The 22,409-nt window shown below is 44.0% G+C and overlaps 2 protein-coding genes and 1 pseudogene across 3 annotated transcripts in view; all 3 read left to right on the forward strand.

Annotated features, from left to right (window-relative positions):
- Positions 1-1,483: 1,483 nt before the first annotated feature.
- On the forward strand, positions 1,484-3,087 carry LOC125919222 (syntaxin-7-like; annotated as a pseudogene).
- A 13,580-nt stretch (positions 3,088-16,667) lies between these two features.
- Positions 16,668-21,376, forward strand: MYL6B (myosin light chain 6B). The gene is made up of 8 exons (XM_049627382.1): positions 16,668-16,956; positions 18,614-18,848; positions 19,587-19,614; positions 19,851-19,994; positions 20,225-20,398; positions 20,896-20,973; positions 21,105-21,156; positions 21,266-21,376. Exons 2-7 carry the CDS (start codon positions 18,660-18,662, stop codon positions 21,131-21,133), a joined length of 642 nt encoding a protein of 213 aa, XP_049483339.1. The 5' UTR covers positions 16,668-16,956; positions 18,614-18,659; the 3' UTR covers positions 21,134-21,156; positions 21,266-21,376.
- A 266-nt stretch (positions 21,377-21,642) lies between these two features.
- The window catches only part of MYL6 (myosin light chain 6), a 2,759-nt gene continuing 1,992 nt past the window's right edge, over positions 21,643-22,409 (forward strand). The window contains exons 1-2 of one of the 2 annotated variants that reach the window (XM_049627391.1): positions 21,643-21,731; positions 21,984-22,011. In XM_049627391.1, coding sequence (XP_049483348.1) covers positions 21,729-21,731; positions 21,984-22,011 — 31 coding nt within the window. In that variant the 5' untranslated portion in view covers positions 21,643-21,728. The remainder of the gene's footprint in view (positions 21,732-21,983; positions 22,012-22,409) is intronic. The other variant, XM_049627392.1, reaches the window with a different exon arrangement.

Genomic DNA, 22,409 nt, shown 5'->3' on the forward strand with positions numbered 1-22,409 from the left:
CAAAGCAATCTTGAGAAGGAAGAACAAAGCTAGAGGCACCACATTCCTTGATCTCAAAGTATATTGTAAAGATATAGTAATGAAAACAGTAAGGTATTGACATAAAAAACAGGTCAACACAACAGAGAGCCCAGAAATAAACCCACACATACAGGTTTCCTCTGCTATCTGAAGGTAGAACATTCCTGTGAAACCTTTCCTAATCTGAAATAATGTAAAGTGAAAAATTAATTCCCATTAATTTATATGGAGAAATTTCTTTGAGAATTCCCAGACCCCAAAAATAGTCTCTTCTAGGCTTCTCTGACCCTTGAGGGCACATCTTGCAAACAGATGCACAAAATAAATTGAAATAATGCACAGACGCTTATAGTTCAAAGCTATGGCCATTTGATGCTGAGTACAGTTCCCAGGGAAGAAGCTTGGTTCTCCCTGCTTGGGATGCCCGCTCCCCCTATAATAGCTCACTGCAAAACAAAAGCTGAACACCATTTTTGCTTTTCATTTTTTCATAAAAGCAAAAATCCCCTTTGTAATTCTTTCGGTTAGTGAAAGATACTAATATAGGTATTTCTTTAAAGTGGCCTAAGGGTGCCTAGATGGCTCAGTCGGTTGAGCGTCTGATTTTTTTAAGTTTATTTTTATTTATTTTGAGGAAGAGATAGCAAATACACCTCAGTAGGGGCAGAGTGAGAGGGAGAGAGAGAATTCCAAGCAGGCTCCACACTGTCAACACAGAGCCCGATGTAGGGCTCAATCTCACAAACCGTGAGATCGTGACCTGAGCCAAAATCAAGAGTGGGACGCTTAACCTACTGAGTCATCCAGGTGCCCCTTGACTCTTGATTTCAGGTCAGGTCATGATTCCAGGGTCATGGGACTGAGCGCCACTTTGGGATCCTCGCTGAGCGTGGAGGCTGCTTAAGATTCTCTCCGGGGCACCTGTGTGGCTCAGCTGGCTCTTGATTTGTCATGATTTCACAGTTCATGAGTTCAAGGGCCATATCAGGCTCTATGTTGACTGCAGAGCCTGCTTGGGATTCTCTCCCTCTCTGTCCCTCCCCTGCTCGTGCTCTCTCTCTCAAAAAAAAAAAAAAAAAATTTTAATGGATTAAACACTTAGATATAAGACCTGAAATCATAAAAACTAGAAAAAAATATAAGCGATAAGCAACTTGACATAGATCTTGGCAACGTTGTTTTTGAATATGACACCCAAAAGTAAAGGCAACAAAAGCAAAAATAATCATCTACATCAAAAGCTCCTGCAAAGCAAAAGAAACCAACAAAATGAAAAGGTAAACTACTGAATGGCAAAAGTATTTGCAAATTCATATATCTGATAAGGGGTTAATATAAAAATATATAAAAAAAAAAACTTTTACAAAACTCCATAGCAAAAAAACCAAACCAAACAAAAAAACAAAAAAATCCAATTAAAAAATGGGCAGCTCTGAAAAGACATTTTTCCAAAGATGACATACAGATGGCCAACAAGTATCTGAAAAGATGTTCAAGATCACTAATCACCAGGGAAATGCAAATTTAAACCACAATCACCTTATACCTGTTGGAATGGTTATTATCAAAAAGACAAAGAGGTAGTAAGTGTTGGTGAGAAAAGGGAACCCTTGTATACTGTTGGTAGAATATAGATTGGTGCAACCACTAGGGAAAACAGCAATGGAGGATCCTCAAAAAATTAAAAACAGAACTGCCATGTGATCCAACAATTTCACTTCTGGGTATATATCTAAAGGAAATCAAATGATTATCTCAAAAAGATACCTATCAGCTGAGAATCTAGCTGGGGGCTCTGGAGCCGGTGGGTGCCTGGGGCCAGTGGAGGAGGAGGAAGCCGAGGAGGTTGGGGTGACTGCTTAGGTGACATTTGATGAAATTAGTGAATAAGCAAATCAGCTATGTCTTACACTCCGGGTATTGGTGGTGACCCTGCCCTACTGGCCCAGTGTATCTCTTCCAATATCCAGAGGATCACACAATGTTGCAACAGAAGCAGCAGTATACTACCCAACTTGCCAAAGAGACCAGAGTTTGGATCCCTGCCCACCACCCCCAGCGAACAGCGTCAAAGGAAAATACAGAAGGATTGCTTAGTGGCTCAATTCACGACATCACTGACAAACTTTCAAAAGGTCCAGAGGGAAGCTGCTGCGAAAGAGAAAGAGTTTGTTGCTCGAGTAAGAGCCAGTTCTAGAGTATCTGGTGGTTTTCCTGAGGACAGCTCAAAGGAAAGGAATCTTGTATCCTGGGAAGGCAAGCTCAACCTCAGGTGCAGGTGCAGAATGAAGAAATTACAGAGGATGACCTCTGCCTTATTCATGAGAGAGAACCTTCTATTAGGCAACTTGAAGCTGATATTATGGATATTAATGAAATATTTAAAGATTTGGGAATGATGATTCACGAGCAAGGAGATGTAATAGCATAGAAGCCAACGTGGAAAACGCGGAGGTGCACGTTCAGCAAGCAAACCAGCAGCTGTCAAGAGCAGCAGAATATCAGCACAAATCCAGAAAAACCCTGTGCATCATCATTTTTATCATTGTCATCTGACTTGTAATTCTCGGTCTCATCGTATGGAGAGTGAAAGGCTGAATTATAAAGGAGCACACTGTTGCACTACATTCTCAAATTATGTACGAAATTTCCTGTAATCATGGTTTATTACATTATTATTATTTTAAAGCTATTGCATAAAGGATAGCTCCCATACTTTGTCATTTTTATTTGGCAGGGGGAAGTTTCTTTTGGATTCAATCTGATATTTTCTAATACTGAAAGTTTTTCTCAGTATCACTGCTGGCATAACTCCCATGCTTTTCAATCTAGTAACTCTGAGGTTTTGTCCACAATGTATATGCTTTTCATTTATAATTTATTTGCCCTGGTGACTTAGCTTTTGGAATCAGTAAATTTAAAGGTAGGTGTGTGTGTGTGTGTGTGTGTGTGTGTGTGTGTGTGTTCTGTGTGCATCTGTCTCTTGTCACAGAGTGACATGCACCCAGATTTGTGTGACTTCAATAAAAAATCTCAAATTTAATTTTGATATGGGCCAGCAGAGGAAATATTCTCAATAACTTAAAGTTAACCCACCTGTTTGTGGTGTTTTGTTTTGTTTCGTTTTCTGGTTCATAACAGCACAAATTATCTATTTAACTTTTATTGTTGGTTTTCTCTTAAGACCTTTGTTCAGTCTAAATGAAATCAGTGAGTAATTTCCTAGAATATCTCATCCTCCTGATGTATATACACTAAACATTTGCTGTAGATTGCCTAGTAAAACACTAAGGATAATTGTTTTTGCATAGGACCTGTTTAAGTCTGATGTTTGCTGGGGTATGTGTAGTCACTGTAAATGTTTAATGTAATTTGGAGGAAGAGTATGAAAAATGAGTTCATACTATGTTAGAAATCTGGAGATCCAACTTGTTATTCTGCTGTGTACTTTCATAGCTATTAGGATGGAAAACTAATTACCTTCCCTGAAATCCTTCAGAATTATGGCTACATGTGTATGTATCCTTGGGTCAGAATTACTTTTGGGGAGCAACTTTCCCAGAATTATTGTTTTTGAGCACTAACACTTAAAATTTAATGTTTACCCTGCATACCATTTTGTACCATCCTTCATTAGAAAACAATGTGGATGTTTGCCAATTAACCACTTGCCTTTTTAAATCAATGTTGTTTTTGGGGCGCCTGGGTGGCGCAGTCGGTTAAGCGTCCGACTTCAGCCAGGTCACGATCTCGCCGTCCGTGAGTTCGAGCCCCGCGTCAGGCTCTGGGCTGATGGCTCGGAGCCTGGAGCCTGTTTCCGATTCTGTGTCTCCCTCTCTCTCTGCCCCTCCCCCGTTCATGCTCTGTCTCTCTCTGTCCCAAAAATAAATAAAAAAATGTTGAAAAAAAAAATTAAAAAAAAAAAAATCAATGTTGTTTTTGATGCACTAATCTGAATACTGTAAAGAAGATTGTCTTACTTTATAGTCTGTATTTTATAACAATGTTCTTATATAGCAGTTTGATAGTGAAGTCAGTGTTTTACATGGCAAGCTATGAGACTCCAAATGGGAACAAATAAAATATTAAGTAAAGCGTGTCTTTGCAACCAAAATAAAGATGATTTTAAAAGTGAAAAAAAAAAAGATACCTGCACCCCTATAGTCCCTGCATCATTACTGACAACAGCCAAGACAAGAAAACAACCTATGTGACCACTGAAGAATGAATGGATAAAAAAATGTAGCACATGTGCATGGCATGTGTGTGTATACACACACTATGGAATATTATTCAGCCATAAAAAGAAGGAAATCTTACCATTTATATCAACATGGATAGACCTCAGGGGCATAATGCTAAGTCAAATGAGTCAAATACTAAGTGATCATACTTATATATGGAATCTAGTATACTAATAATACTAAAAAGAGCTCATAGATAAAGAGAACAAACTAATTGGTGATTGCCAGAGGTGGGGGTTGGGGGTTGGGGGATGGGAGAAATGGGTTAGGGTGGTCAAAAGAAACTTTCAGTTAAAAACTAAGTCCTGGGCGGGGTGGGGGGGTTTCTGGGTGGCTCAGTTGGTTGAGCGTCCGACTTTGGCTCAGGTCATGATCTCATGGTCTGTGAGTTCGAGCCCCACGTCGGGCTCTGTACTGACAGCTCAGAGCCTGGAGCCTGCCTTGGATTCTGTCTCACCCTCTCTCTCTGCCCCTCCCCCGCTCATGTCCTGTCTCTCTCTCTCTCTTTCTCTCTCTCTGTCAAAAATAAGTAAACATTAAAAAATATTTAAAAAACAAAACAAACAAACAAAAAAAAACTAAGTCCTGGGGATGTAATGTAGAGCATGGTGATGACAGTTAATAATACTGTATCGTATATTTGAAAGTTGCTAAGAGAAGAGATCTTAAAAGTTCTCATCACAAGGAAAAAACCTTTTTTGTAATAATGTAAGGTGATGGATGTTAACTAGACTTTATAATTTTTTAAATGTTTTTATTTATTTTTGAGAGAGGGAGAAAGAGTGGTAGAGGGGCAGAGAGAGAGAGAGAGAGAGAGAGAGAGAGAGAGGGACAGAGACATGCAGAATCTGAAGCAGGCTCCAGGCTCTGAGCTGTCAGCACAGAGCCCAATGTGGAGCTCGAACTCGTGAAATGCAAGATCACAACCTGAGCCAAAGTTGGAAGTTTAATTGACTGAGCCACCCAGGGGCCCCAAGACTTACTTTATTATTCTGAGATGTATACAACTATTGAAACATTATGTTGTATACCTGACACTAATTTAATGTCATACATCAATGTTAATGTTTTTAAGTAAAACGGGAAAAAATGAAAGTTAAAAATTTTAAAAAGCCTTTCAATTTATGAACCATGCCAGTTTAAGGAGTGGTCAGAATGTAGTGTGGTTGTGGCCACCAAGAAAGTTGGTTCTGTTGGAGCATGTGGGTGGCTCAGACAGTTAAGTATCCGACTTTGGCTCAGGTCGTAATCTTATGGTTTGTAAATTTGAGCCTCGCGTCGGGCTCTGTGCTGACAGCTTGGAGCATAGAGCCTACTTTGGATTCTGTGTCTCCCTCTTTCTCTGCTCCTCCCTCGCTCATGCTTGCTCTCTCTCTCTTCCCCTCAGAAATAAAATAAACATTAAAAAATTTTAAAACAAAACAAAAAAGAATGTTGGTTTTGTTGAGGGTGGTCAAGGAACCTGTGTGAAGTAGCTACTGTTGAGTTTCCAATCAAGTCTGTTACCCATCTATTGTCTGCTGACCATTATGATCTCATGGGCTCTCCAGGGAAAGGAGTCCTAAAGCCAGTGAACCTGGAAGCTCTGTGCTACAGCATGGGCTCAAAGTGTGTCTTAGTAGCAGGGTTAGCCATATCCAAAAAGGCTTCAGGCCTACCTGATGGGCAGCAAAATGAGAAATATTTTACAACCATTCATATATGTTCACTTTTAACTCTTCCTCTTTTGGGACGCTGCCTAGAATGCAAGCTGTAGAAGCTGTACCCTATCTGTTTCAAAAAAAAATTTTTTTTAATGTTTATTTTTGAGAGGGAGAGAGACAGAGACAGAGAGAGAGTGAGGAAGGGAAAGGGAAAGAGGGAGACACAGAATCTGAAGCAGGCTCCAGGCTCTGAGCTGTCAACACAGAGCCCGATGCAGGGCTCAAACTCACAAACCATGAGATCATGACCTGAGCCGAAGTCAGATGCTTAACCGACTAAGCCACCCAGGTGCCTCCCATCTGTTCTAAGTACCACATGAAAGGAGAGTGAAGTGGACAAACAGTGAATTACTGAAAACAGGGTCAGTGGACTAGGAACTTGGAGATTTCATAACTGCATTGGGAGTGGGGGTGCTTTATCATCTTCTCTGGAAGAATATAAACCTTAGGAGGCTGTCTGTCCACTAGGAGGAGAGGAAAGGCTCAGGGGGGAATAAAAAAGCATTTATAAACTCAGTTCCACAAGGAGTTGTCAATTTCACCTTATTAGCAAAAGCTGAATTTAAGTTTCATGCCATCTACTAACTCAGCTCCTATTTTTTCAATAACTCTTTTGTACTTGCTGCTGGTTCTTCTGCCATCTCTGTTTCCTTCCCATCAACCTAAGAGGATTCTTAAGCCTTGGTCATGAGCCAGAGGTCTCAGTTGCCCTCCCCCCGACCCAGAAACTTAAGGAAGGAAACCCAAAGAACACAGGGCAGAGGAAATTACATGTCTAAAGTTTCTGGTCTACAGATGGACTTGACAGATACATTTAGAACTTTTCTTCCTAAAGCAGCAGAATATACTTTCTTCTCGAGTGCACATGGAACATTCTCCAAGACAGACCACATACTGGGTCACAAAGCATCCCTCAATAAATATAAAAGAATTGAGATAATATCTTGCACACTTTCAGACCACAATGCTATGAAACTTGAAATCAACCACAGGAAAAATATGGAAAACCTCCAAATACATGGAGGTTAAAGAACATCCAACTAAAGAATGAATGGGTCAACCAGGCAATTAACAAAGAAAGAAGAAATTAACAAATATATGGAAACAAATGAAAAGTATAACAATCCAAACCCTTTGGGATGCAGCAAAGGCAGTCCTAAGAGGAAAATACATTGCAATCCAGGCCTATCTCAAGAAACAAGAAAAATCCCAAATACAAAATCTAACAGCACACCTAAAGGAACTAGAAGCAGAACAGCAAAAACCCCCAAAGCCAGCAGAAGAGAAATAATAAAGATCAGAGCAGAAATAAACAATATAGAATCTAAAAAACAGTAGAACAGATTAATGAAACTAAAAGTTAGTTTTTGAAAATATAAACAAAATTGATAAACTTCTAGCCAGGCTTCTCAAAAAGAAAAGAGAGAGGACCCAAATAGAAAAAAATCATGAATGAAAATGGATTAAAACCAATCCCTCAGAAATACAAGCAATTATCAGGGAATACTACGAAAAATTATATGCCAACACACTGGACAACCCTCAAAGAAATGGACAAATTCCTAAACACCCACACACTACCAAAACTCAAACATGAAGAAATAGAAAATTTGAACAGACTCATAACTAGTGAAGAAATTGAATCAGTTATCAAAAATCTCCCAACAAATAAGAGTCCTGGACCAGATGACTTCCCTGGGGAATTCTACCAGACATTTAAAGCAGAGTTAATACCTATCCTTCTCAAGCTGTTCCAAAAAATAGAAATGGAAGGAAAACTTCCAGACTCATTCTATGAAGCCAGCATTACTTTGATTCCCAAACCAGACAGAGGCCCGACAAAAAAGGAGAACTACAGGCCAATATCCCTGATGAACGTGGATGCAAAAATTCTCAACAAGACACTAGCAAATCGAATTCAACAGCATATGAAAAGAATTATTCACCATGATCAAGAGGGATTCATTCCTGGGCTGCAGGGCTGGTTCAATATTTGCAAATCAATCAATGTGATACATCACATTAACAAAAGAAAGAATAAGAACCATATGATCCTGTCAATAGATGCAGAAGAAGCATTTGACAAAATACAGCATCCTTTCTTAATAAAAACCCTCAAGAAAGTCAGGATAGAAGGAACATACTTAAACATCATAAAAGTCATATATGAAAAGCCCATAGCTAGTATCATCTTCATGGGGAAAAACTGAGAGCTTCCCCCTGAGATCAGGAACATGACAGGGATGTCCATTCTCACCACTGTTGTTTAACATAGTGTTGGAAGTCCTAGCATCAGCAATCAGACAATAAAACGAAATAAAAGGCATAAAAATTGGCAGAGAAGAAGTCAAACTTTCACTTTTCGCAGATGACATGATACTCTACATGGAAAACCCAACAGATTCTACCAAAAGTCTGCTAGCACTGATACATGAATTCAGCAAAATCGCAGGGTACAAAATCAATGTACAGAAATCGGTTGCATTTTTATACACCAATAATGAAGCAACAGAAAGAGAAATAAAGAAACCGACCCCATTTACAATTGCACCAAGAACCATAAAATACCTAGGAATAAACCTAACCAAAGATGTAAAAGATCTGTACACTGAAAACTATAGAAAGATTATGAAGGAAATTGAAGAAGACACAAAGAAATGGAAAAACATTCCGTGCTCATGGACTGGAAGCATAAATATTGTTAAAATGCCAATACTATTGGAAGCAATCTACACATTCAATTCAATCCCAATCAAAATTGTACCGGCATTCTTCTTGGGGTGCCTGGGTGGCTCAGTTGGTTGAGCGTCCAACTTCGGCTCAGGTCATGATCTCGTGGTTGACAAGTTCAGGCCCCACGTTGGGCTCTGTGCTGACATCTCGGAGCCTGGATCCTGCTTCAGATTCTGTGTCTCTTTCTCTCTGTCCCTCCCCTGCTCATGCTCTGTTTCTATCTCAAAAATAAAATAAAACATTTTAAAAAATTGCACCAGCATTCTTCTCAAAGCTAGAACAAACAATCCTAAAATTTGTATGGAACCACAAAAAACCCCGAATAGCCAAAGTAATACTAAAGAAGAAAACCAAAGTGGGAGGCATCACAAGCCCAGACTTCAGCCTCTACTACAAACCTATAATCATCAAGACAGTATGGTATTAGCACAAAAACAGACACATAGTCTAATGGAATAGAATAGAGGGTCCAGAATTGGACCCACAAATGTATGGCCAACTAATCTTTGACTAAGCAGGAAAGAATATCCAATGGAATAAAGACAGTCTCTTTAGCAAATGGTGCTGGGAGAACTGGACAGCAACATGCAGAAGAATGAAACTAGACCACTTTCTTGCACCATACACAAAAATAAACTCAAAATGGATGAAAGACCTCAATGTGAGACAGGAAACCATGAAAACCCTAGAGAAGAAAGCAGGCAACAACCACTTTGATCTCAGCCACAGCAATTTCTTACTCAACACATCTCCAAAGGCAAGGGAATTAAAAGCAAAAATGAACTATTGGGACCTCATCAAGATAAAAAACTTCTGCACTGCAAAGGAAATAATCAACAAAACTAAAAGGCAACCAACGGAATGGGAGAAGATATTTGCAAATGACATATCGGATAAAGGGCTATTATCCAAAATCTATAAAGAACTCACCAAACTCCACACCTGAAAAACAAATAATCCAGTGAAGAAATGGGCAGAAGACATGACTAGACACTTTTCCAAAGAAGACATCCAGACGGCCAACAGACAACATGAAATGATGCTCAACGTCACTCATCATCAGGGAAATACAAATCAAAGCCACACTGAGATACCACCTCACACTAGTCAGAATGGCTAAAATGAACAAATCAGGAAACTATAGATGCTGGCGAGGATGTGGAGAAAAGGGAACCCTCTTGCACTATTGGTGGGAATGCAAACTGGTGCAGCCACTCTGGAAAAGTGTGGAGGTAACTCAAAAAATTAAAAATAGAACTACCCTATGACCCGACAATAGCACTGCTAGGAATTTACCCAAGGGATACAGGAGTGCTGATGCACAGGAGCACATGTACCCCAATGTTTATAGCAATGCTTTCAACAATAGCCAAATTATGGAAAGAGCCTAAATGTCCATCAACTGATGAATGGATAAAGAAGATGTGGTTTATATATAGAATGGAATACTACTTGGCAATGAGAAAGAATGAAATCCTGTCATTTGCAGCAACGTAGATGGAACTGGAAGGTATTATGCTAAGTGAAATAAGTCAGTCAGAGAAAGACAGATATCATATGTTTTCACTCATATGTGGGTCCTGAGAAACTTAACAGAAGACCATGGCGGAAGGGGAGGGGGGAAAAAAGTTACAAACAGAGAAGGAGGGAGGCAAACCATAAGAGACTCTTAAATACAGAGAACAAACTGAGGGTTGATGGGGGGGTGGGGGAGAGGGGAAAGTGGGTGATGGGCATTGAGGAGGGCACTTGTTGGGATGAGCACTGGGTGTTGGATGGAAGCCAATTTGACAATAAATTACATCAAAATAATAATAAATAAAGTCTCTGGTCTAGTTGTTCAATACTGGGCATATGGCCCAAGGCCCGCTGTTCTAGCTGGCTTCAGATAATATAAACAGGGATCTTGCACTGTGTGATTTGAAGAAGCACTCTTGACCTAGTTCATCACTTCAAGTAATTACATTTCCAGAAAACTAGAGGACATGGCACAAATTCTCCCATCCCTGAAGGGTCCCTAATCTTTCCTAACCTTTTCTAGTTCAGGATATATAAGGGAGGTATTGATTTACATATTAAATGCAAGATGAAACATAATTCAGTACATTGTTGTACTTAATATATAAGAAGATGGAACAAATTAAGGGTCATTAATCACAAGAAGTAAATAAATGCACATCTGTTATTTCTCAAACAGCTGGTCTTGGTTACTAACACATACAAGATGCCTGCCTCTTCCAGAGAAAGGCAGATACAACTACATATGGGTACACTGTCACGGATGTTTGCAAATACTACTCTTGAAATGTGCCTTTACTGGCCCAAAGTGCCGTAGTTAACTGGGTGTGGCAATACAGTTGCCTACCCAACAGCCATTTTCCCCTTACCCACATACAGAATCCCAGAGAATTCCTGGTGGCAGTGTGCCAGCCTTAGAGAATTAATCATGATCCTCTTTGTTGTATACTCTCTCCCAGCCTCCCCTGTAACTTGGGGTGGCTCTGTGTGACCCCAGATCTGGTCAATAAGATGTGGGGACTGGAGTGTCAACAGAAGAAAGCCTTCATTGCCTCCTTCCTTTCTGGTTGGGTCACTGTTGGAAGGATGTGATGCCTGAAGCTGCAAGAGCCTTCTTTAAGACCACGAGCTAACACAAGGAGGAAAAGCTAACATGATTACAGGAATATATATTTTATAAATTAAGGTCATGTGGTACATACATACAGTGAAATATTACGTAGCCATTAAAAAAAAAAGGAACTCTTGGGGCGTCTGAATGGCTCATTGGGTTGAGTGTCTGACTCAGGTCTTGATCTCAGGGTTGTGAGTTCAAGCCCCGCATTGGGCTCTGCACTGGTTGTGGAGCCTACTTAAAGATAAGTAAATACAGTCAGGCTCTGTGCTGACAGCTCAAAGCCTGGAACCTTGTTCAGATTCTGGGTCTCCCTCTCTCTCTGACCCTCTCCTGCTCACACTCTGTCTCTCACTCTCAAAAAATAAATTTAAAAAATAAAAAAATAATACTGAATGAGTGAATAAATGTATGAATGATTGTTTTAAAAAATTGGGTGCCTGGCTGGCTCAGTCAGTAATGCGTTCAACACTTGGTCTCACTTGAGTTCGAGTCCCACAATGGGCATAGAGCTTACTTAAAAATAAATAAATAAATAAATAAATAAATAAATAAGTAAGTAAATATTTCCAAACTTAAAAAGAAAAAAAAAGCTCGCTTTCTTCCTCTTGTGGTATAAGGATATGATACCTGTGCAACCTAGCCAGATATGGCTACAGGAGGGAACCCAAGTAAGAAGCTAACAAATGGGAGGACAGTGGCAAGAAAATTAGAAAATGGATCCTTTTGTTATGTCATTAAATTCTGGATCAAAATGAACTTTTTATTTTTGAGAGAGAGAGAGAGAGAGAGAGAGAGAGAGAGAGGCAGAGAGAATCCCAAGCAGCCTCCACGTTGTCAGCACAGAGCCTGATGTGGGGCTCAAACTCACAAACCATGAGATCGTGACCTGAGCTGAAGTTGGACATTTAACTAACTGAGCCACCCAGGTACCCCTGGATCAAAATGAACTTGAAACCCATCCTACCTCTTGACTTTTCAGTTACATAAGCCAATAAATCCTCTTTATTGGTTAGCTAGTTTTAGTCAGATTTTTTGCTACTTGCAATTGAAAAAGCCATAAGGCACGTTCTCCTCAGATCCAAATATCTTCACCTCCCTACCCTTTCAATCATTCACTTCATGGCGACTCAACCTAGTTCCTGTCTTCCTCTATGTCCTTTGAAATTTTCATCTCAAAAGCACTATTTTCTCCAACTACAGCTCTGAGATCTCCAACCATCTTACTTCTTCAACTTCATTGAGACTCAAGCCTGTTAGTGACTTTTTACATTCTCTCAATCTAATAGGATTTTTTTTCCTTTTTTTCTTAGTTGTTTTGTTTTGTTTTGTTTTGTTTTTTGTAAGCTCTACTATGGGGCACCTGGGTGGTTCAGGTGTTTAAGCTTCTGTTGGTTTCAGCTCAGGTCTGTTTCATGAGTTTGAGCCCCATGTTTGGCTCTGCGCTAGCTGAGTGGAGCCTGCTTGGAATTCTCTCTTCCTCTCTCTCTGCTCCTCCCCTGCTTGTGCTGTCTCTCTCAAAATAAATAAATAAACAAACTTAGAAAAACAATTTAAAAAGTAAGCTCTATGCCCAATGTGGGGCTTGAACTCACAACCCTGAGATCAAGGGCCACATGCTCTACCCACCGAGCCAGCCAAGAGGCCCTAATAGGCCACTTTTATACTCACTCCTCTATTTGGCCTGGACCACAAACCCTCTTTTACTCAGACTCTCAACTTCCTTGCCTCTGTGTTCATCCATCATCCCTACTCCACAAAACTCCAACCCATTATCATGCCAGCTGCCTCTTTGCTCTGGCTCAATCATCCAAGCAGCTGAGTACTGCTGGAAGGAGGAAGTAACTGCCTCATGAATTGGTATCGCTACAAATTCATGATCTCCTAGTACACCCACCCTCCATGCTGCTCAGCAAGTTTATGTAAGAACACAGACTAGGCACTCAGTAAATGTCAAATGAGTATTTGTGAATGGTTTCCAGGAAACTGTCTCCCACTTTTCATAGCACCTATTTCAAACCTTTACTACTGTCTCAAGCTATCTCTTCCTACTTCCTTTTTTTTTTTTTTTTTTTAATGTTTATTTATTTTTGAGAGAGAGACAGAGTGCAAGCAGGGGAGGGGCAGAGAGAGGGAGACACAGAATCTGAAGCAGGCTCCAGGTTCTGAGCTGTCAGCACAGCGCCCAATGAGGGGCTCGAACCCACAAACCATGAGATCATGACCTGAGCCGAAGTCCGACGCTTAACCGACTGAGCCACCCAGGCACCCTATTCCTACTTCCTCTTCTAGCAAATTAATCATCTCATATTCTAATACGTGGCAAAAATACATGGGATCTCTCTCCATATCCCTAATCCCCAATCCATCTCCTTATCAACTTAGTAGTATCAGTGTCCATCCTTGACTCTTCCCTTTCAGTCAGATAGCCATACATTTTACAGATAGTTGAGTGCCCAGTACATGCCAGGCACTGTACTCTGCTTGGCCCTGGAAAGTGTATGTGTGTTGGTAGTGAGAGGTGACAGAGACTTAAAAGACAGAGGCAACAACCTGAGAAAAGGCAACATGACACTGAAGATCTGAAAGATAGTAGGTGTGGCTGGTACACCACTGCTGGGTTTTGTGGGCCAACTAAAGATTTAGTCTTTATCAGAATACATGGATGGATTCTAGGTAGATGACATGATCAAACGTACATTTTGAAAGATCACTCCTCTTATTAAAGCTGTACTTACCTATGTTAGTTTGTTCTCTGTCCTTCCCAGTAGCTAAAAAGATTCCAAATAGATTCCCAGGCCCTAACACAGACCTAGAGTCAGAATCTTTGGGGGCAGTCTGGAAGTCTGTCTGTTTACAAAGCTCCCAGGAGATGCTGAAGAACAGCTAAGTCTGAGATCCACTGTCTTAGAACATTAAAAAAATGAAACTTAGCATACAAATTTATTTTTCTGCTTGTATCTTGCATCTAGTCTGGGCCTATAAAAACGGGTCTTGGAAAAGACTTTATAAACTACCCATCTACCATAAAACATTCTTTTTATCCTCCTTCTTTCTATTATGGGTTACCATGAATACCACTTCCTGGTCAAAATGCCAAAGGACCGAAGATATTTTTCTTAACAAATTCTTTCCCATTTACATAGGAAATAATGTTCTCTCTTCCTAAATGATTATGCATCTTAACACATTAGCTAGTGTTTAAAGAGCTAGTTAAGCTCTATGGGGTGAACCCATAATTACAATTAAGCTCTACAGGGTGAACCACAATTATTCAAGTAACTGAAGATCTATAGTGCTGTATGATTCCTAAAGTTGTTCTATTAGGGTTTTGCTTTTTTTGTTTTGTTTTTTAGAGAGCATGAGCAGGGAAGATGGTCAGGGTTGGAGGAGAGAGAAAATCTCAAGCAGGCTCCATGCTGGGGCTCAATCCCATGACGCTGGGATCATGACCTGAGCCAAAATCAAGAGTCAGACACTCCACCCACTAAGCCACCCAGTAGCCCTGTACTATTAGGTTTTTTAATATGCATTTTTCTTTTAAAGATGTGCCCTTCCCAATTATGTTCAAACTAATCTTAGAATAAATATGCAATCCAAAAAAAAAAAAAAAAAAAAACCATATTAGTCACATGCTACACGAGAAAAAACAGATTTGTCACAGAAAATCCACATACAGGCTGTATAGATCACTTATGCCGAGTTAAGATCATGTTCAGTTCAGTTTGCATTATTTATGATTAAAAGACAAGAATAGTACAAAAAATGAAGGACAGTCCTCCAATCTGTTTGCCAAGAGTCCTCATCTTTTCTCTTTGCTCTACTTCTCTATAAAGCAGACAAAAATGCCAGAAAGTCAGATGATGCCATAACTGCTTTAACTTGGCAAAATGCCAAAGAAGGCTACAGACAGACCAAGAGGAAGAGGAAAAAAAAAAAAATCAGATAAACTACCTCCTCCAAATCAACTACCGCAGACATTTTGAAGGACACAAAAAGGCATCTGTAATACAGTTCTTCCCCAGCCTTGTAACCAAACACTTATGAGAAATGTATTTCTTCTTGCTCCATCTCTTCATGCCTACTAATGATCCTTTACGGGTGTAAAATGGGGAAATGCCAACTATTTCATATGTTAGGAAGATTAAAGGACATTTATTTCACGAACGCTTATATGCTACTTACTCTGTACCAGGCTCTTCTATTTTACAGATATTAACACATCTAATCCTCCCAACAGCCCTATAAGGTAGGTACTACTATCCTTATTTTACAAATGGAGGAATTGAGGCACACAGATATAACTAAACTTGCTGGAGTTTATCAGCAAATACCTGGCAGAACCTGGATTCCAATCTAAGCGGAGTAGTCTTGAGCTCATTTTTCCTTAGCTCCCTCTTTGCTACAGGAGATAATTTAGCCCCTCAATTGAGCAGTAAGGGCTTGCTGGACGCCTCCGGGGATAGTTGCTAATATCCCCCCTTCATCATCATTGTGGTTTCTGTTACACAAGCCATAGAAGAGTAGTACTCTTCGGAGCAGCTTTCCCCAACCAACAAACACCACTTACTACTGCCGGTGAAGTTCATTTAGGCCTCACCCTCCCAACCTCTTAGGGGCTTTCTACTCTGATCCTCTGTCTGCACGCCCACGTAGCCCCAGCCTCCAGCACCAATGGCGCGGCCACGACCTTTACAGACTCGGGGCCTAACTGGGTTGGTTCTTTCCCAGCATGAGGGGTGGGGAGGGTGCTCTGATAATGGTGTGGGGAATGAGATGTCCAATGCTGGCAGAGGTGTCACAGAGTGAAGGGCTGGAGGGCTCAGCCCTCCAATTCCTGGCGGACCCGTGAGGTCCCGATGGGGTGCCGGATGCATACGCGTCCGCTGTATGGAGAAACTTCACCTCAGGAGAAACTGAGGCAGGAGACCAGGCTTAATTCCAAATCTTAACCTATACTTCAACTACCAGCTCATTTCAAAAAAAAAAAAAAAAAAAAAAAAGGAGGAGGAAGAGGAAGAAGGTGAAAAGAGAAGGAACAGAAGAAAAGAAAAACTTTGAAGGTACTGTTCCAAGACACACAGCAACTCAGTAGCCTCTGCTCTCTACCAAATCGCAAGAGTAAGAGGAGACCGCACCCCTCTCTCCCGGCATTGCTTCCCATTGTGCCTTCCATCCAGCCGGCAGCGGCTTCAGCCTTCCCCCCGGTTCGGCGTTCTCCCACCGGCGGATCAAGGGAAGTATCCCAGCCCACACTAAGCGGGGAACTCACGGGTAAACAAGGGAGATATCCTGGGGGGGGGGGGGGGGGGGGGGGGCGTTGTCGCACGGTTTTAGGGTCAGGGGAGGGGTCTGTAAATTGCTCATTGCCTTTTAGGTCCGGAACAAGAAGGGCGCCAAAAGATCTTGAATCACCAACCGCTGCCACCTGCCGGAAGCCACTGCTTGGGCGTGTTTCTCCAGCTGGAGAGAGGCATATCCCGTGAGCCCGCGAGCGCATCCCGTGAGCCCGCGGGCGTTCGAGGACTACGACTCCCGGCATGCTCCGAGGCCTCTGGGGTTAACCCTTCGGGACCCGCAGCCTCCCAGCGCCCCGCCTCCGCCCTTACCTGGATCCCGCAGGGTGAGTTTTTGGCAGCTGGGGAGGGATTCTTTCCTTTCATTTAACCTTTATTGAAGGTGTGCGTGTTCGTGTGTGTGTGTGTGTGTGTGTGTGTGTGTGTGTGTGTGACTGTGATGTATTCTGGAAGGGTGGAATGATTCTGATTTTTCTAAAATGGGACAATGTTCAGTAATGAGATTCAGACGCATTTTTGCAAGTGGAAGACCGGGCGCCAACTCTCTGAACCCCAGGATCTACGTGGAATCACTATCTTCCTCGGAATGCTGCCTAAATCCTTTTCTTCCTTACCCCTAGAACAAAAGTAGCTAGCAACACCTCCTGTATACCTATGGCCTCTGACTTAGACCCTACTCTAGTGTCCCCAGCAAGGTTTGGAAGCTAGCCCCAGAGTCAGGGTTTTTATTGTCCCTTTGGTTGGGAGATGAGTACCCGTGGAGCCCATAGGACCTCCCACATCCTTTCAGATTAAAGATTTTAGAATTTAGGCCCTTTGGGTCTCAGGGCCTACCCTTCCCTTCAGGTGCACCACAGAATCCCTGTAGGTTCAGCAGGCACCCTGCCTTTGTCTGACTTGCATAACCATGGGCTTGTGGAAAAAGGTATGGGTGGTGGGCGTTAAGCCAGATCCTGACCCCCACCCTCATCCTTAAGACAATCCTAGGAACAGGAGACAATGGGGGTGTCACACTCCTCTTTCTATTACTATTCTTTATCTATATTGTGCACAATTCCAGTTCTGGGCTGGGAGGGAGGGGGACAGGGACTGTAGGTATTGGGGATTAATAGACTGTGGGGTCAACTACCCCTACTCCTCATCTGTGGTAAGAGAGGCTTTTTTCCCACCTTTTACTGCTCTTGGACCCCCCCCTTTTTTTAAGATTTTATTTTTGGGGCGCCTGGGTGGCGCAGTCGGTTAAGCGTCCGACTTCAGCCAGGTCACGATCTCGCCGTCCGTGAGTTCGAGCCCCGCGTCAGGCTCTGGGCTGATGGCTCGGAGCCTGGAGCCTGTTTCCGATTCTGTGTCTCCCTCTCTCTCTGCCCCTCCCCCGTTCATGCTCTGTCTCTCTCTGTCCCAAAAATAAATAAAAAAAAAAAGTTGAAAAAAAATTTTTTAAAAAGATTTTATTTGTAAGTAGTCTCTACACCTAATGTGGGACTCAAACTCACAACCCCCAGATCAAGAGTCACATGCTCTATGGACTGAACCAACCAGGTGCCCATCACAGACCCCACTTTAACAATTCCAGTTCATAAGGCCTCCCTCCCTGCCTCAGCCTTGAAGAGTCTAAAGCTACTAGAAAAAAGGGCTACTCTGTGCCAGGGGGTTGAGGCCTGGAATGCCTGGATCCCCTTTTTTGCTTCACCCCTGTATCAATGTCTGTCACTGGCAAGCATCCTATCCTTATCCCAGAGGTTAACTCCCCCATTCTGGGAAGTTTCTGGCTTCCGTCCCCTGCCCCCAAAGGGGCCATTGTTCTGGCCTGCATTTGGGGCTGAGTGAACAGAAAAGAGAAGACCTTGGGGCAGGAGTCCTGAACCATAGGAGTCCAGGACAGGCCAGCATATCTCTCCTCTATCTCACCCTCCCCACCGCCAACTGGCTCCCTGCCCCTGCCCCCGCCCCTTGACATCCCAGACTCCCTGGCTATTTAAACAGAGATGGGTGCCCCCATCGGCACACTGTCCTTTGGCCACCGGACATCATGCCTCCCAAGAAGGATGTTCCTATGAAGAAACCAGCAGGACCCTCTATTTCCAAGCCTGCTGCCAAACCAGCAGCAGGGGCTCCTCCAGCCAAGACCAAGGCTGAGCCAGCACCAGCACCAGCACCAGCTGTCCCTCCAGCCCCTCAGAAAACCCAGGAGCCCCCCATCGATCTCTCCAAAGTGGTGGTGAGTCCCAGGAAAGTGAGGAAGGAATTTGGAAGGGGTGGTACAGGGTGGGAAACAGCCTAGGGGATTGGGGTATCTGGAAGATAGGGAGTCAGCAGCATTGGAATGATATTGGAGATTCCTCTCAGTCTCCCATTTGAAAGCATCAGGCTTATGACTCTGATGTTGTCTTTATTGTTCTCTCCCTATAAACTATAATGTGTGTGGGTACATGCACACACACATACACACACACTCTCTCTCTCTCTCTGACCCCCTTGCTGGAGGCAGGGATTGTGACATGGGGAACATCTGGGTTCTGAGGACAATTTCAAGGTGAAGGGAGGGAGCTGCTGCCTGTGCCTGACTGACTGTTCAATTCTAAAAGCCACAGCTCTGAACCCCAGGAGGGAAGGCTGAAAAGGACAGACTTGTTAGACAATCACAGCTGGGGGCCAGGGGTAAATTTAGCCTTTGTTCAGCCCCCAGTTATGTGAGGGATGCAGGGCTCAGGGCACTGGAGGGAGGGGAACAGGTGGCATGGGATTAACCCTGTTCCCAGGAAACCCTCCCCCCATAATTCCTCCTCTTGGGATTCTCCCAAGGTCCAGAGCTGGGAATGGGACTGAGGTGGCTGGGCTCCCAGCCTGGTCTCTTTGGGCCCCTCCCCAGAAGTGGCTGCCAGTTGGTTGGGAGGAGTGCTGGAAACAGATTGAATGAGCCCTGTCATCCCTCCTCACCTGCTCTTTTCTTCCACAGATCGAGTTTAACAAGGACCAGCTGGAGGGTGAGGAGAAGCTGGTCCCTTAAGCCCCACTGTCTAGTCCCAAGCCCATGGTCAGATCCTTTTTCTGTTCCCCTAACTCCGGTCCCAACCTTAAAACTTTCCATGCTAGTCGTCTTTGTGTCTCCTATTCTGCCCAGCTTTAGCACATAGTTTCTGAACCTACTTTCTGTCGGGGGGTGGGGGTGGGGGGTGGATGGGAACCTCTGGTCAACACTGACCCGCTCTTTATACTTCAGAGTTCAAGGAGGCCTTTGAGCTGTTTGATCGAGTGGGGGATGGCAAGATCCTGTATGGCCAGTGTGGGGACGTGATGAGGGCCCTGGGCCAGAACCCCACCAACGCCGAGGTGCTCAAGGTCCTGGGGTATCCCAAGAGTGATGGTGAGGGGGATGCCTGGAACAGTGCGAGTTTTCAATGTGGTGGTGGAACTGAGGAATGTTGGCAAGGTCGCAAAGGATGCTGGGGTGGGTCTCTGGACTTAAAAAACTGTCAAACACAAGATAGAAAAACATCCTGGATGTTGAACAGAATGAAAGCCTTCGTGGTGGGAACGGGAGCTGGGTCCAAGGTGACTCTACAGTGACCTCTCCCTCCCCTTTCTAACTTCCAGAGCTGAAGTCCCGGCGTGTGGACTTCGAAACTTTCTTGCCCATGCTCCAGGCGGTAGCCAAAAACCGGGGCCAAGGCACATATGAGGACTACCTGGAGGGCCTTCGGGTGTTTGACAAAGAGGGGAACGGCAAAGTCATGGGAGCAGAGCTCAGACATGTCCTCACTACCCTGGGTGAGGCAAGGACCAGAACTCCTGTGGGTTGGAGAGAAGGGGGTGGACCAAGAAGGTTAGCCAAATAGGCAGAGCCAGGGAAGAATAATGGTCCTGTAGGTCATGGGCAGAAGACTGGGAAGGTCAGAGGGGGCAGAATCTAAAGGGCTTCTTCCTACAGAAGGTAAAGTGAGGGTAGATGCGGATGCCTCCCAAAGGACAGAGGAAAGGGGATGAGCTGATTTTCTGTTGTGAAAGAGATGCTTGTGCTCTGTGATCTGGTAGCCCCTTAACTCTCTGGAATTCAGTTTCCCTCTGTCAGAGCTCATGCAGGTGAAATGGAAAGCAAGATGGAGGAACACATTCAAGGTGTTAGCATTACAAGGAGAGGATTCCTTCGGGGTTCTGTTGCTATGAACCAAGTATTCAAGGGTGGGAGAAGAGAAGCTATCATCCAGAAGAGAGTGGCCTGGTTTGGGAGGGAGGGCAGGCACTAAAATGCTGTGTGTGTGGCTCAGGAGAGAGGATGACCGAAGAGGAGGTGGAGACTGTTCTGGCAGGACATGAGGACAGCAATGGCTGCATCAACTACGAAGGTGAGGGGACAGGGGAGAGGAGGCAGAAGGCTCGCGGTATGTGGGTGGGGGGACCAAGGGCCTGGATTATCTAAAATCAGATGGATTATCCAAGGGCCTGCTTCTGAACCCCTCTTGCTTCCTCTCTGCAGCCTTCCTGAAGCACATCCTAAGCGTCTGAGCCCTCCCACTCCGACTGGGGAGGCAAGTTTCCTATCCTTCCCTCAGTCTGGGTAGAAAAGTAGGGAAGTGCGTTTTCATGTCCTGGGGCGCGAGCGCGACAGGCCTTGGCAACTTTCATCTTTTTCCACAGATGCAGTGGGGCCGGACACTGCCCCTCCCCCCCTTCCCCGGCAGGCGGAAGCACGTTCCTGCCACTGGGAGGCCACCTATTGTTTCAAAATAAAGACACAGTTCAACCCTCCTTTGGCGTCCGACTCTTGCTTTCTTCAGAGGTGGGGAGGGAAGGGAGGGTTCTCCTCTCCCCAATCCGATATCCTCTGATCTTCCTGCTGCAAGGAGGAGCAGAATCCTTGTGCCCTACCCGATCCACTTCTGCAGTTTCTTCCCCTCAGGTAGGGCTATTCTAGAGGAAGGAGAAGCAGCGGGCCCCGCCCACCTCATTACTAATGTAGCAATATTATCTGCATAAGGCCAGACCAGGATTCTTATTGGCCGGATCAGCTGAGGGTGACGTCATTGGAACGCACGAAGACTAGGGTTGGGCCGGGAGCCGGAGCCATTACTGCAGGAAAAGGTCCCGCAGAGCAGTCAAGATGGTGGGGCCCGGGGCCTGGAAGGATGAGCGGGATGTGGGGCAAGAGGCGGGAAGTCGGGGGTAGGGGCTTGCAAAGGGAACCTGAGGGCTTGGAAGGTCGGAGGTGGGGTTGGAAAGTTTGGGGGCCTGTCCTGCCGGGAAGTGAGTGAGTCCCCAGCATGGAACAGGAGTTAGTGGTTCAGTTTGTGGGACTGGGATAGAAGCTTGGGGGTTTGGAGTTCAGATGCTGACCGCTCCCCTCTTCTCTGAGCAGTGTGACTTCACCGAGGATCAAACTGCAGGTAGGTAATCTCTGACCCCTACTGAGGTCATGCTTAGGGATTGGGACCCCCGCCTCTAGCACCTATCCCATAACCCCACCTGTCATCTCTTCAGTACCCGCAAGGAAGTACTTCCTGGATTCCCTTCTCTTTCTGGATCCTCCATTTTCTTTTCTCACTCTTTCTTCCTCCCTCCCCTTGCACTCTAGATTCGAGCCCCAAGCCCCGGGTGAGTTTTAGGTGGTGTGGGTGTGTGAAACAACTTGGTCACCTAATGCCTGCTGTGTGTGGAGTTTGGGGAGGGTGTATTAAGTTGCCTGCGCTCCTCTGTCCCTTAATCAGCTTCTGCCTCTTTTCTCCTCCTGTGATAACTCCCCTCCCCAGCTTGGATTTGTGAAGATTGTAAAAAGCAGTGACCT

This window comes from Panthera uncia, chromosome B4 (genome assembly GCF_023721935.1).
Source record: "Panthera uncia isolate 11264 chromosome B4, Puncia_PCG_1.0, whole genome shotgun sequence".
Taxonomy (NCBI): Eukaryota; Metazoa; Chordata; class Mammalia; order Carnivora; family Felidae; genus Panthera; species Panthera uncia.

What these genes read in the sequence shown, in the direction of transcription:
- MYL6B (XM_049627382.1), top strand. Translation starts at nt 18,660, where the DNA reads ATGCCTCCCAAGAAGGATGTTCCTATGAAGAAACCAGCAGGACCCTCT. An exon ending in TAACAAGGACCAGCTGGAGG is followed by an intron (nt 19,615 to 19,850) that starts GTGAGGAGAAGC and finishes TTTATACTTCAG; the next exon opens with AGTTCAAGGAGGCCTTTGAG. An exon ending in ACATGTCCTCACTACCCTGG is followed by an intron (nt 20,399 to 20,895) that starts GTGAGGCAAGGA and finishes TGTGTGGCTCAG; the next exon opens with GAGAGAGGATGACCGAAGAG.